Source organism: Pipistrellus kuhlii, unplaced genomic scaffold (assembly GCF_014108245.1).
Source record: "Pipistrellus kuhlii isolate mPipKuh1 unplaced genomic scaffold, mPipKuh1.p scaffold_m20_p_27, whole genome shotgun sequence".
NCBI classification, from domain to species: domain Eukaryota; kingdom Metazoa; phylum Chordata; class Mammalia; order Chiroptera; family Vespertilionidae; genus Pipistrellus; species Pipistrellus kuhlii.
Window position 1 is genome coordinate 1,789,214 of NW_023425526.1, and position 14,209 is coordinate 1,803,422.

A 14,209-nucleotide genomic window follows, 5' to 3' on the forward strand; every position below is an offset into this window, starting at 1 on the left:
CACTGGCCACATGAGTGCACACTGGCCCACATGAGTGCACACAGGCCCACATGGCTGCAGCCTGGCCCACATGAGTGCATGCAGGCCTGCAGGCAGCGTGATGAGTTATAGTAACTGAGTGAATGGCTTCTTCCCGGCCCGACCCGTTCCCCACTGGGCTCCACAGCCTTCCTGCCTGGGAGAAACTCCAGGCTCTGGGTGGCAGTACGCCTCCCACAACTCCCTGCCTTGCTCTGGACCATTTCCTCACTCCTCAAGTCCTTCTTCACTGCATTCCTGGTGCTGAGCTCCTGTCCTTCTCTCATACATTTTTGGAAGTGGATTCCTCTTTTAATTTCTTTGCCATAACCTTGGTGATTCATTAGCTCTCTGGAATGTGAGCATCACTTTTGATTATGTTGTGAAGTTTTAGAGTATTGGAATGCTGCCTTAGCTTTTGCAAAAATCACCCAATATTTTTCTTATTAGTAATCTGTATCCTATGATCATCTAGCCCTAAAGCTATTTTTGACTAAAAGATGTGACTTGAATGAGCTTTTTCATTTTTTAAATTAATAAAGCTAATTTTATGAAGAAATTAATGGGTAACGGTGAATACTTTTATATGTTTTTGCTAAAATGTGTTTCAAGAAAGCAATATCACACAATCAAATAACTTTGAAATGTTTCCAATGTAAGAGCTTTTATTCTGGGTCCACGCTCAATTAGAGGGTACCTACAACAGACTACAGACAAAAACAATTAGGGAGGGCTCAATGAAAACAGTAAAATAGGAAATGTTCAGTCTGTAGCTCTCATACAAGTTATTAAGTCTTAATGTCAGTCCTAATATTAAATAATAAAATCGCTAATTCATATCAAATATTCAGTTTAAAACAAGACTTCAGGCTTGGATTATAACTAAAAATTTTTGAAAATCCTACAACAGCAATCTATCAGATTAAACTTCTGGGTGTGGAAAGTCTTCCGGAAGACTGAGCGTATTTTTGTGAGGACAGGGGAGGGAACAGGTGGGAGATCCCGGAGGGGAGGAGAGAAACCTGCCTGTTACAAGCAGGGACAGCAGGGCGGGTGAGAAGGCGGCCTTACCTCAGCAGAGGGGCTAGGTCCACAGTGCCAGGGCTGAGGTCTGGCAGCCTGGAGGAACGCTGGCTCTCTTAACCATAGCTGCTACTAGGCTGCTTTAAGGTCTCCTGGCGACAATCCTCAGCCCTTTGTTGCTGTGGGAGGCTCTATGAGTGCAGGGCGGGGCTGCTCAGGGGGAGGTGAGGCAGCGATGACCCCGCTGGCTGACTCCTAAAACCTGCGCCTGCACCCTTCTCTGGGGAAGTGATGTCAGCATTACTTAAGTGTTAGGGTTTTAGTGTACTGAGACCTGAACTGGCCCAGAAACTGGGGGGTGACCTCACATGCACTACTTAGGGAGTTCTGGAGATAAATGATGTCGCCCCCCTCCCTCCTGGGGCTCGGGGTGTCTCCAGGGGTAGGACTCTTGGGACCTGTTGCCATGGGAAGGGTCGTCTGAATCCGAGGACACCACCTCCTGCAGAGGCAGCCTCTTGCCAGGCATTTTCTTCTTTCTTCTGGGGTTCTCCTGCCTCGGCTCCCGGGGGCCGGTGGCGCCAGCGCCTCTGACTGGCCATGTGAGTAAACTTGAGTTCTTCATACCCACATCTTCCCTAGAGAGACAGAATCAGGGTCACCATGGCCTCGACAGCTGCTGTGTCCACAGAGAGACTCTGGCCAGGAGATAACAGGTGTGGGTGAGGGTGTGGAGAAAGGGAACCCTAGTGCATTGTTGGTGGGAATGTAAATTGGTGCAGCCACTGTGGGGAGGATCCCCAAAAATTAAAAATGAAACTGCCTTGCCCTAGTAGTTTGGTTCAGTGGATAGAGCATCAGACTTCAAACCAAAGGGTTCCAGGTTCGATTTCCATCAAGGACACATACCTCGGTTACAAGCTTCTCTCTGGCCTGGGCCCTGGTTGGGCATGTGTAGGAGGCAACCAGTCAATGTGTTTTTCTCACATTCATATTTCTCTCTGTCTTTCTCTCTCTCTTCCAAATTTCTCTCGCTCTAAAAATTATTGGAAAAATATTCTTGGGAGATAATTTAAACAAACAAACAAACAAACAAACAAATAAAAAGTAAATGTTAGTATTTTAAAAAATGGAACTGTCTTATCACCCAATAATTCCACTTGGGTATTTATCCAAAGAAAATGAAATCACTATCTTGAAGAGATATCCACACTCTTATGTTCATGGCAGAATTACTTACAATAGCCAAGACATGGGAGCAACCTAAGTGTCCATTGATGAATGAATAGGAATATATATTATTCAGCAGTAAAAAAGAAAGAAATCTTGCAATTTGCAGCCACTTAAGTGGAACTTGAGGGCATTTTGTTTAGTGAAATGTGTCCAAAAAAGACAAATACTGCATATCTCTCTCATATGTGAAAACTAAAATAAGCCAAATTCATAGACAGAGTACAGTGAGGGTTGCCAGGGACTGGGATGCAAGTGGGGGAAATGGAGAGGTGTTTGTTGGTCAAAAGGTACCAAAAAACACAGAGAAAATATACTGGCCAATTTATTTATCCAGAAATATTGTCTTTCAAAGAGGGTGTCATGGAAACAAATACCGTGACTTCATTCAGCTATGCCAGCATGGCACAGCTTTTGAGAACTGGCTTTCTCAGAGCCTTCAGGGGAAGTTAAGACACCAGCTGTCTGGTATTGGTTAAACCATATTTTGTTCCCATAATCAGCACCTGCCACCTTGACCACCAGCCTTCATTCTGAATAACTTTGACACTGACTGCTTTCAGATCCTTTTGGAAATTGTCAAGAAAAAGTTAATAGGGTGGGAACATTTTTAGTTATATCTAAACAGAAAATTCCATTGATCAAATCCCTCTTCAAAGGATCAAGATTTACCACATGTGATACTTTTCAAAGATCAGCTCAAAACTCTGGAGGTAATTTCCAAGAAAGGTTAAAAAACTGGCTTGACTATTTCATACTCATTAGGATAGTTATTATCAAAAATAAAATAAATAAAACTAAGAAATAACAAGTCCTGCCAGGATGTAGAGAAACTGGAACCCTGTGCACAGCAGGTGGGAATGTAAAATGGAGCAGCTGCTGTGGAAAGCAGTAGGCAGTCCCTCGAAATGTTAAAAGTGGAACTACCATGTGACCGGCAATTCCACTTCTGGTTCTACACCCACAGAATGCAGCAGGGCCTCCCATGTTCATAGCGGCTTTGCTCACAATAGCCAAGAGGTGAAAGCAACCCGAGTGCTCAGAGACAGAGAGAGGCAAACAAAATATGGCGTATGCATGCGATGGAACATTGTTCAGCCTTAAAAAGGAAAGGAAGTAGCATTTGCTACAGCATGGATGAACCATGAGGGCACTGTGCTAAGTGAAACGAGCTAGTCACAAAAGGACAACTGTATGATTCCACTCATGTGAGGTCCCACACTAGTTAAAACCATGGAGACAAAGTAGGACGGTGGTTGCCAAGGGCTGGGGAGAAGGAATGCCTTGAATCCTTACAAATAAAAGGTGAATAATTCCTTCACATTCATGACAGAAGTCAGAATGCTTTTCTGAAAGGTCAGCAAAGTAGTGTTAGATCTGAGACTAGAACCAGATAGAAGAAAACCTGGAGGTAAAAGGTGTGACGCTGAATAAAGAATAACCTGGAACCACATTTTAAGCAGAAGTCGCCCCTCTCTGCTTCCTCCCGAGTACTTAGAGATCATGAATCTCAACCTAGAAACTGATGAAAGGTGCAAAGATATGAATAAAATTCAGGAAGTAAAAAGTGGGGTCCACTTACACTCTGGGATCCTCCTGAATTGGGGGTGACTTTATGTGAGAGCAAGAGAGAGCATACTTGTTCTGGCTGATCTTTATAAGTGCATTTCGTGGGCAAAATTCCTGTAATAACACAAAAGAGTTACTGAGAGATGTCCACAGTTCAGATGTAACTTTCTTCCAGCTCAACCCCTTATAATAGCGACTAGCCATTATCTTATTTAGAGTGATACTTAAGAGAGCAGTGTGGATACAAGGCCTCACTTGATAATCACATGCTGAATAAATGTCACTGTTGAGTTCTCTCTGTCATTCTCCATGTCCTGGATCATTTGCCAAGTCCAGCCACATAAGATGCAGTGGGTGCACACACACACACACACACACACCCTCTCACATAACCACCGTCCTATCTCTATTTCGGCTTTGGCCATCTCTTTCCTGAGCTTATAAACTGTCACCATCACCCCTTAATGAGCACCGACTTTCAGCCCCATGAGTCTCCCAGCATCTCCATCAGAACTGTTTCATGTTCATGCCCTGACCATGCCACACCCTGGGGACATGCCCGATGTCTCTCCAGTCATCCCTGGATTTGCTTTCTCCTTTCCTGCCTGGGAGGCTCCCCACAGCAGCGCCAGCCGGTGCCCTGCCAGGCCCTGTGCTGTCACCGGACAGCCCCAGGAGCACCCATTTCTCTCAGGCTTCCCTGGGTTGATGAGAAGGGACCCCCTCCCCCTTGTCTGTCAGGCTGGATTCAGTGCCCCTGGGCCCACTGGCTCAGTTGCTCTTCACTCTTGGCCTTCAGTCCATTCTTGACTGGATATGTCCTTCTGCACAGCAGCCAGCAGACACAGAGGGCGAGCGTGCGGCCTGTGAGCCGGACCTCCTGGTTCCTGCCTGTCCTACGGCACACCGTGTGATGGCCTCTGCTGTCGGAGACCGGTGACCGGCCCCACGGCCGGTGTTCGGAGCTCTCAGCAGCCCGCTGCGGCCCGCACGCGGAGCAGCACCTGAGGCACACACTAAGGCCTAGTGAGGTCGGCGCTGTGATTCTATTTGCTCCTTTTTGCTCACCAGTCTATTTCCCACGCATAATAAGTAGTCCATCCAAGCAAAGTTACTCCCACTAGGAACATCATCCCATCAAACAATGTGAAAAGCGATTGTGAGGACCTTCTCTTCCCCAGGGCTGCCCTGTGCAGCCGTGCGCAGGCCCCGCTCCTGCGCTGGGGAGGTGGGGCTGGCTGGCAGGAAGCTGGTGTGGGAAGAGGCAGGCAGTGGGCGGGCCCCAGGGGCCTGGCAGGGAGGCACAGCGAGGCAGGAGGTTCATGGGAAGAGGACGGAAGGCCGTCCAGGAGGAGGGAGGCCCGGGGGCCGGAAAGGCCGCTGTGTTCCAGCTCACACGGCGGCCAGAGCCGTGCCGGCCAACCCCGCTTTTTTCTCTTCCTTTTTCTTTTCTTTCCCTTTCCTTCCTTTCCTTTATTTTCCTTCCTTCCTTTCTTCTTCTTTTTAAAACCATCAGTTACTAAAGTACAGCATAGTGGTCAGACGATCCTGCACTAAAGAGTGACCTGATATTCCCGGCCCCGCTGGCACCGTACAGATGCTGCAGTGTCACTGTTCCCTGTGCTGCACTTCACACCCCAAAGCCGCACTGAGAAGCGTGGGGGTGAGGCGAGGGGAGGGGGAGGAGACATCAGGCAGGCAGTGACATCATCGGATTCATAACTGATGAAGATGTTTTCGGAAACTTTTAGAAAAGATCCATTGGGAGGACCGGCAGGGGAGCATCAGGCAGGAGCTTCCTGGGCATCAGCATCAGCATCAGCAGGAGCGAGAGCGAGAGTGAGAGCTGTAAGGACAGGAAGCTGATGAGGCCGAGGGAGTCCCAGCCAGGAGGCAGTGCAGGAGGCCAAAGGCTCCCATGGTAAGGGCAGCTTTTATGTCCTGAGTGGGAGAATCCAGCCTGCAGGGGGGTGGATGCAGGGGGAAATCATTTCCTCAGACACCTAGCAGGGCCAGGAAGACTGGGTGAGGCCCGCAGAGAGGAGTGAGGGGGTGGCTGCCGCTGGCCACTCAGCCCTTTTCTGAAGGCAGTTCTACTTACTCTCCGGTTATTACACTTCAAAACCGTGTAGAGTTTATCTTCGACCACATTCTGATTCGGAAGTGCTATGACAATGGCGGGGACATAGAAGTCAAACCCATTGGGTGTCACAATCTTGGCAAATACATAATCTCCAACCTGTAGATGAGAACGTGTGTCATAGTAAACATGTTGCTTATAGGTCTTCTGGAGAGTATTAATATAAGCGTGTTTTACAACACCCAGGATTCTACATTTCAAACACATAATTGTTTCTCAGAAGGGTCAATAGTTGCACAATTCTTGTACTCAGTGGCCACCCTGGATTCAGTGACTGGCTCGAGGAAGCCCCACTGCAGCAGGGCCTGGGACACCCTCCCAGGATGGTGGGCGGGGCCTGCGGGGCCCACAGGAAGACGGGGAGAGGAACACAGGCTTGCTCCTGGTGCTCGGAGCACACGGCAGACTCCGTGGTAACGGCACATGGAGACGGCCTCCAGTGGAAAGGACGTCCTAGGCAGGGACACAGCTGCTGGGCACTCGTCAGATGGCCAGGGTCTTGGGAATGTCTGTTGCCCTGGGCTGCCCTCCTCTGGACGGTGCTGATGTCACACGTACGCAGATGTGCGCCTGGGTCTGGCAGGAGAGGCGGCCACTCGGCCAGGTGACCCTGCAAGTGTGCTCCCTCAGTGCTTTTCCTCCTCTCCCCCAAAAACCCACGGCACCACAGTTCTGGGGCCTCCTCGCTGTCAGGGAAAGCATGACCTCTGCCCTTGCTTTAAAACTTATTTAGCCCGGGCGGTGTGGCTCAGTGGTTGAGTGTTGGCCTATGAACCAGGAGGTCAGGGCACATGACCGGGTTGTGGGCTTGATCACCAGTACAGTGACATGCAGGAGGCAGCCAACCAATGATTCTCATCATTAATGTTTCTATCCCTCCCTTTCTCTCTGAAATCAATAAAAACATATATTTTTTTTAATATATTTTATTGACTTTTTACACAGAGGAAGGGAGAGAGATAGAGAGCTTGAAACTACGATGAGAGAGAAACATCAACCAGCTGCCTCTTGCACACCTCCTACCGGGGATGTGCCCGCAACCAAGGTACATGCCCTTGACCGGAATCGAACCAGGGACCTTTCAGTCCACAGGCCGACGCTCAACCACTGAGCCAAACCGGTTTTGGCTAACAACATATTTTTAAAGAAAAACTATTTAATATAGTTTGCAGTTATAGTTTCAAGAGCACCAACAGCCTCAGCAACTCCCTTCCCTGGCCACCTACGGCCTGTAAAGTGGCAAGTGCGGTCCTGAGCTATGTGCCAGGCGGTTGGCAGATCGGGATCAGGGACAAAGAAATCTCCAGGGAAGCGCTCACAGAAAAGGGGCCATTCCTCCTCCAGCCCCAGCAGAGCGCAGCGAGGGGCTGGCAGCGGCGCAGTCCTCGGGGCCTGGGAACCTGAAAGGGACCGGGAGCAGGTGCTGGAGCGGTACCTGGAGCAGCGGGCAGGGCATGGCGCCCCCCACAGGCGTGATGAAGGAGGTAGGCACAACCTTGGTGTCTCCGTACCTGAAGTTCACCAGTGCATGGGTGGGGCTCAGGCACTTCTTCACGACCCCTGGAAGGAATCACAGATAAAACACGCTGGGAGGACAGGAATGCCTGCCGCCCTGGGCTGCCCTCCTGTGGACGGTGCTGATGTCACACTTGGCCTGTTTACATCCGTGTGCCTCTTTGACGACTCACTGGTAGCGAGGACGCCTCCTGGGGACCGGGGTGCAGCTGCAGGCGGGGAGGGCGTGCTCTGGTCTGGGCCCACGGAGCTGGGGGCCACAGCATGCGCAGCTCGCTCACCCAGCGTCACCACAGCCTCTCAGAAACAGACACCCTCTTCCTGACACCCTACATCGGTTTCCTTATGTATTTGTGCTAGCCACACTCCTTCTGTAGAGCTGGGTATGGAAACCAGTGCTGTTCGGTGGTGAGTGAAAGGAGATGTGAACTCCCAACACCAGCGTTTCATTAATGGGAGATCAGCGAAGAGACCGTGAGGTTGAGCACATCCCACAGCTTCCCTAAAACCTGCAACCAACATGGAGAAAACTAGAACCCACACGTTTTCCTTCTCCCCAAAGAGCTTTCATACCCAGAAAGGAAGATGCCATGTGGGTGCACATGTTGTCCTTTAGCCGAGATGAATGCATGTTCCCGTTATGTGCAGGTTATACGTATCAGGGGGCGGTCTGGACAGGACACTCCCGGGCAGTGCAGCTGCCGGGACCTCGGCTCTGCGGCAGAGTGTGCACGTCCCTTCCAGTCCCGCCCGCTCACAGGCCGCCTTGGCCAAGCCCGGCCCTGGACGTGGCCAGGAGACTGCTGAGTTTCATCCTGAGTCTCTGTCTTTACATAATCTGAATCTAATCTAACTCACACTGAGGAACATTCCATTAAATAATTGACCTTTCTCTCAAATAATGTCAATATCATGAAGCAGGAAATACTGGAGAATGATTCTAGACAAGAGACATACTAAATAAATTCAGTGCATGGTTCTGGACAGGGACCTGTGCTAGAGAAAAAATGCTATAAAGGCCATTATTGGGACAATAACCAAATGGAAATGTACAGATAAAAAGTAGTATAATAATGTTGTTTCCTGAATTGTATAACCTTATAGTGGTTATATTAAGAGATTACCCTTCTTCTTCTTGAGAAATACAAATTAAAATATTACAGAGTAAAGGGTTATGATGATTTTATCTAATCTCAAATAGTAAAAATAAATTAAAGTGTGGAAGGAGAGAAAGAGATAAAGGTGGGGAGAAAGAGGAATATATATAGTAAAATAAAGGTGACAAAATGTTAAAAATTGATAAATCTGGGTAAAGAGTATATAGGAGTTCTCTGTATTATTCTTGTAACCTTTCTGTAAGTTTGAAATGATATTTTATAAAAATATCACAGTGGAATTGAAATTCTCAATTAAAGAATGTGAGCAAAGGCTAAGCACCTCGGGTAACCAGGCATCACCATGTCAGCTGGCTGAGGCAACATTTCCCAACATTTCCCAACCCCTCACAAAGCCATGGATTTTATGATTAAATTCAAATGTTTCTCTCCTCTGAACCAGCTTGAGTTTAATCACAGTCACAAATGGAAACTCCTCAACTAGCCCAATCCCACACAGCCAGAAGGAGTGTGTGCCCTCTGCCTCTAACTGCACATTAAAACCAACCAACCACCGGGCGGTCACCATTGCTGGCATGGCCTCGGCATGCGGTGGCCATGGTGTCACCTGTTCCTCTGCTCCCCCAGACAGGCACGGCATGCTCAGCATGTTCCCTCACCCGGGGGCGGTGCTGAGGAATCGCTGAAGCCAGTCCACTTTGCCCTGGGACCCTGGCCAGTAAACACCCACGCCCTTAATCCAGCCATTTGGAATCCAGTCCTTGTCAGATTTCATTCAACTGCGAAATGGCTTGGACCCCTCTCCCGGCTCAAATCATAGGACAAGCAGGGTGGCTCCTGTAACCACCTCCCAGCACCTGTGCGCCCAGAGGAACGGCAGGTTTCCAGGCCCTGCCCCTGCACAGCAGTTGCATGTCCTGGCCTATGAGCTCATCTCAGCTGCTCAGATCATGGTCACACTCATCCAACCCACTCCAAAGTGCAGCTACCAAATTTCAGAGAAAATGTCTTAGTTGTCGGTTCTACACAGATGCCTGCTGGAAACCAAATTCCTGATGAAGCACCCCCCCCCCCCTTTTTTTACTTAAAAATAAGATTTTAATTAAACATTACAAAGAATTATTCCTTTAACTCTGAGTCTGAAGAGAAAGTCTGTCCTGAGATAGAGATCTTGAGACATCACACAAAAGGAGTGCGCCTCCAATTCATTATGTCCCTGACACCCCTCACTATCTTTCTGTCCACGCTGCCAGGGCTGGGAGGTGCCCCTACTTCCGGCCCAAGCCAGGGCCCCGAGTGGCATCCTAGCTGTCCTCAGCCATTCCTGACACGGCAATGGGAGCGCATCCCAATGTGACTGTGTCTCCCTGCTTTAAGTGTGGCTCCCCAATAAAATCCACACTTCAAAAAATCTTTGCCCAAGGGCATGCTTATTGATTTTAGAGAGGGAAGGAGGAAAGGTGGGAGGGAGGGAGGGTGAAAGGAAGGGAGGGCGAAGTCGATTAGTTGCCTCCTGAATGCACCCTGATCAGGGATCAAACCTGCAACTTGGGTACGAGCCCTGACCGGGAGTGGAACCCACATGTTTTAGTGTGCCAAACCATATTCCAACCACGTGAGCCACCCTGCCAGGGCAAAATGGCCATTTCTTAACATGACCCTTAATAAACAGCCCCGGGTTTACCTCTCTGAAGTATCCCTCCTTGGCATTCTAGTTCCAGCCATGATCTGTTTTATTTCTCCAGACAAGAAATGTCTTCTTCAGCTCTAGATCTTCATCCCGCCACCTTCACTATCCGCGAAGCTCCCCCAGAACGTGCCCGGCTGATGCCGTTAGGATCTCCTGCCCGGGAGCCCGGGCAGACCGCTCAGGCCCGCCACACGCCGCCTCCTCCCCGTGCCACGTGCATTCGGCCTCGGGGCCATGCGCCGCTGTTCCTTCTGCTTAGAAGCCTCATGGCCTGCCCTGCTCCTCCGGGCCCTCGCTCACTGTCACCTTCCCCGGCAGCTCTTCACGGGCCACCCTATTTAGAATTGCTGCTCTCACCTCGACTCCTTCGTGCTTGCTTTCTCTGTCTGTAGCACTGCATTTGACACACTACATATGTTTTTGGTTGCTTGTCCGTCTCCCTCACTAGAATGTAATCTCCATGAAGAATTTTCATCTGTTTGCTCACTAGGAATAATCTCCATGAAGATAAGAATTTTCATCTGTTTGCTCACAACATTAGGAATATTACATACATGGAACACAGTAGATGTGCAGTAAAGATTTGTTTACTAAACAAATAAGGGATTAAAGTAAATGTATTTTCAGGTTATCCCTCCCTCCCCGAAAATTATAGGGAGAAGCCCATCACTATTTCATTTCAGAAGTGCAGTATCTTAGTACAGCTATGAAATCTCGATGTTCTAGGGAAAGCACAGTTTGAGAACCGGTGGCCTCCTCCCCGATAGCATATTCTTTAACAAAGCAATCTTACAAAATAGTATATCTACCTGGGAAATAAAAGCCATTTGCATCGCATCTTGCAATAACCCTCTGGCCTTTGAGGTGATGCAGTTTTTTGGGTTTGATTTTCTTCATTGAATTTCCTTGAAATTTCTGTGGCTAAAAAGAGAAAAAGATTAGCAATTGAAAGGAAAGTCAATGAGACAGTGAGGGTCTCAGGCCAGGAGCCTGGGACTCCGATGGGAGTGCAGGACGTGTGTGCGCTGTGCATGCTCTGGGAACTGCCTGTTCTCTGCTGCTGAGAACAGGCTTCCAACCCGACTGACCCGAGAGCTTTGCTTTCTAAACATAACCAGATTTTGTTAAAACAAAACAAAACCAAAAAAGCCAACCTTTCCAGAGAACTGAAATAGGATCCAGAGTCTTAAGACATAATCTTCAACACATCATTATATAATCCAAAATGAAACAGACAAAAAAGGCAAGCCAATATGACTAGTTCTCAAGTAATGAGGTGATCGATAGATCACAATACTGAGATGACCCGGGTGTTGTAATAATTAGATAAAGACTTAATCAGCCTTATAGTCCATGATCTAAAAGCAAATACCTTTGAAATTAATAGCAAAATGTTTTCAGCAGAGAAATAGAAACTATAAAAACTATAAAAATAACAAAATGAAAATTTTAAAAGTAAAAAAATAGTATCAAGAAGGCTTAATAATGGAATTGATATGACAAAAGAGACAAATCAACACAAATTATTCAATCTGAAGAACACAGAGGAAAAAGGTGTTTTAGAGATGAGCAAGGTTCTTCCTATTCCAGATGCCCTTTCAAAGCCCAGCCCAGTTATATCTCACTGGGCAAACTTACCAGGCAGATTCAGAAAAAGCAGAGGTGTATCCTTACAAAAGTATTATCCAGCCATTTATGTCTGACTAGAGGCCAGGTGCATGGATTTGTGCACCGGTGGTGTCTCTCGGTCTGGCCTGTACCCTCTCTCAATCCAGGACCACTCTGGGGATGCCAGACTGCCAGTTTGGCCTGATCCCCGAAGGCCAGGCTGAGGGACCCCCCTGGTGCGTGAATCCATGCACCAGGCCTCTCATATGCATGTAAGATCTTTGGTTAATCTCTTTCCACCCTCTTCCCTCCTCCCTTCCCTCTGAGATTCATCAGTCTGTTCCATGTTTCCATGCCTGTGAGTTGAGCATCGCCCCGGGGTGGTCAGTGCATGGCATAGCTACCGGTCGAATGGTCGAATGGTAAAACAGTTGAATGGTCACTTAGGCTTTTATATCTAGAGATATGTACTAATTATGGTTATCCAAGGTGGGGTGCAAACAGATGGACTTCAAATGGGCATGAAGGGTCTCTTTGGGGTGGTGGGGATATGCTAAAACTGGATTGTAGTGGTGGTTGACAGCTTAGTCAGTTCTACTAAAAATCACTGAATTGAAACAGGTGAGTTTTATGTTGTCAAATAATATTTCTATAAATCTGTGTTGTTGTTTTTTAAAAAGGAAGTAAAAATAGACAGCCATTTATTTATGGTTTGCTCCTAAAAAATGCTCACATTATTTCACATACAGTGGGCTATGGAGCAAATGAGTACAGAAGCTTCAATAAACTAACAAAATAGAAACAGCCTCATAGAGAACAGACTGACAGCTATCAGAGGGGAGGGGGAGGGATATGAGTGAAAAAGATGAAGGGATTAAGCGAAGAAAAACAACTCATAGACACTGACACCAGTATGCTGATTACCAGAGGGGAAAGGGGGGGGGGGGGGAGTAGAAGCAGGTAAAGGGGAGATAAATGGCGATGGAAGGAGACTTGGCTTGTGGCGGTGAACACACAGTACAATAGACAGATGATGTATAATAGAAGCCTATATAATTTATTAACCAATGTCACCCCAATAAGTTCAATAAAAAATTTAGAAAAAAGAAATGGGAAGAAAAAGATAAACCAAATAGGCCTTTTTCTTCAAATCACTAAAATGCAGACACTGGAGATTTTCCCTACTAGATTAAAAATTTTTTTTTCCTGTCTTGACCATTAATTTATTAATTCTTGGGTTCTTAAATTAGCACTCCTCAGTCTGACTGCCCAGCGACATCATTCTCCAGCTTCTCTTTGCAGATAGTCAGGTGTCCCTCTTCTCCATGAAAGGAAGCCAACAGCAGGTGCTTTCACATGCATTTTGAGGTTACTTTTTTACAATGCTACAGTTATATCATAAATAATGTGTGAAATGCATATTTTATGAGTTCATCTACAGGACTCCACTTAAGCAAGGCTCTAATTTATAAGGCTATAAAATTTAAATAACTTCAGGTGGTCTCAACATCATTTGCTCTTGAGCCATTATTCATTTCAGTACAGTTAGGACATGAGTGAGCCCACCCCCAGGGCGCATTCCTGAGAGAGAAGTTCATAGCACTACAGGCCTACCTCAAAAACAAAAAACAAAACAAAAACAAACAAGAAACACTGGTAATAAGTTATCTAACACTACTACAACTTAAAAAATTAGAAAGAGGACAAGAAAAGCCTAGAGTAAATAAAAGGAAGGAAATAATAAAAGTTCAGAGCAGAAATAAATGACATAGAGACTATATATATATATATATATATATATATATATATATATATATATGATCAAGAAAACCAACAGCTGGTTCTTTGAAAGGATAAACAAGTTTGATGAACCTCTTGCCAGGCTCACCAAGAAACAGAGGACCCAAAGAAATAAAATCAGAAATGAAAGAGGTGAAGTAACAATACCACGGAAATACAAAGGATTATAAAAAAAATACTATGAACAATATTATTCCAACAAATGGAACAACCTGGACAAAATAGACATATTCCTAGAAAAATCCAACCTTCCAAAATTCAATCAGGAAGAATCAGAAAACCTGAATAGGTCAAAAACCACTGATGAAATTGAAGCAGTAATAAAAAAAAAAATTAAATTAAATTTTTAAAAAGTTTAAAAATTAAAAAAACAAAAAACTCCCAGCAAACTAAAGTCCTGGCCTGGATAGTTTCACAGGGAAGTTCTGCCAAATATTCAAAGAAGAACGAACCCTTATTCTCCTCAAACTACTCCAAAACATTCAAGAGGAAGGAATACTT

At 46.6% G+C, this 14,209-nt stretch overlaps 1 protein-coding gene across 1 annotated transcript in view; it reads right to left on the reverse strand.

Moving 5' to 3' along the window:
• Positions 1–1,001: 1,001 nt before the first annotated feature.
• VWA3B (von Willebrand factor A domain containing 3B) overlaps positions 1,002–14,209 on the reverse strand; it is a 109,077-nt gene continuing 95,869 nt past the window's right edge. The window contains exons 23-27 of the mRNA XM_045587251.1: positions 11,110–11,221; positions 7,416–7,540; positions 5,942–6,079; positions 3,854–3,954; positions 1,002–1,679 (exon numbers count right to left, since the gene is read on the reverse strand). Coding sequence (XP_045443207.1) covers positions 1,415–1,679; positions 3,854–3,954; positions 5,942–6,079; positions 7,416–7,540; positions 11,110–11,221 — 741 coding nt within the window. The 3' untranslated portion in view covers positions 1,002–1,414. The remainder of the gene's footprint in view (positions 1,680–3,853; positions 3,955–5,941; positions 6,080–7,415; positions 7,541–11,109; positions 11,222–14,209) is intronic.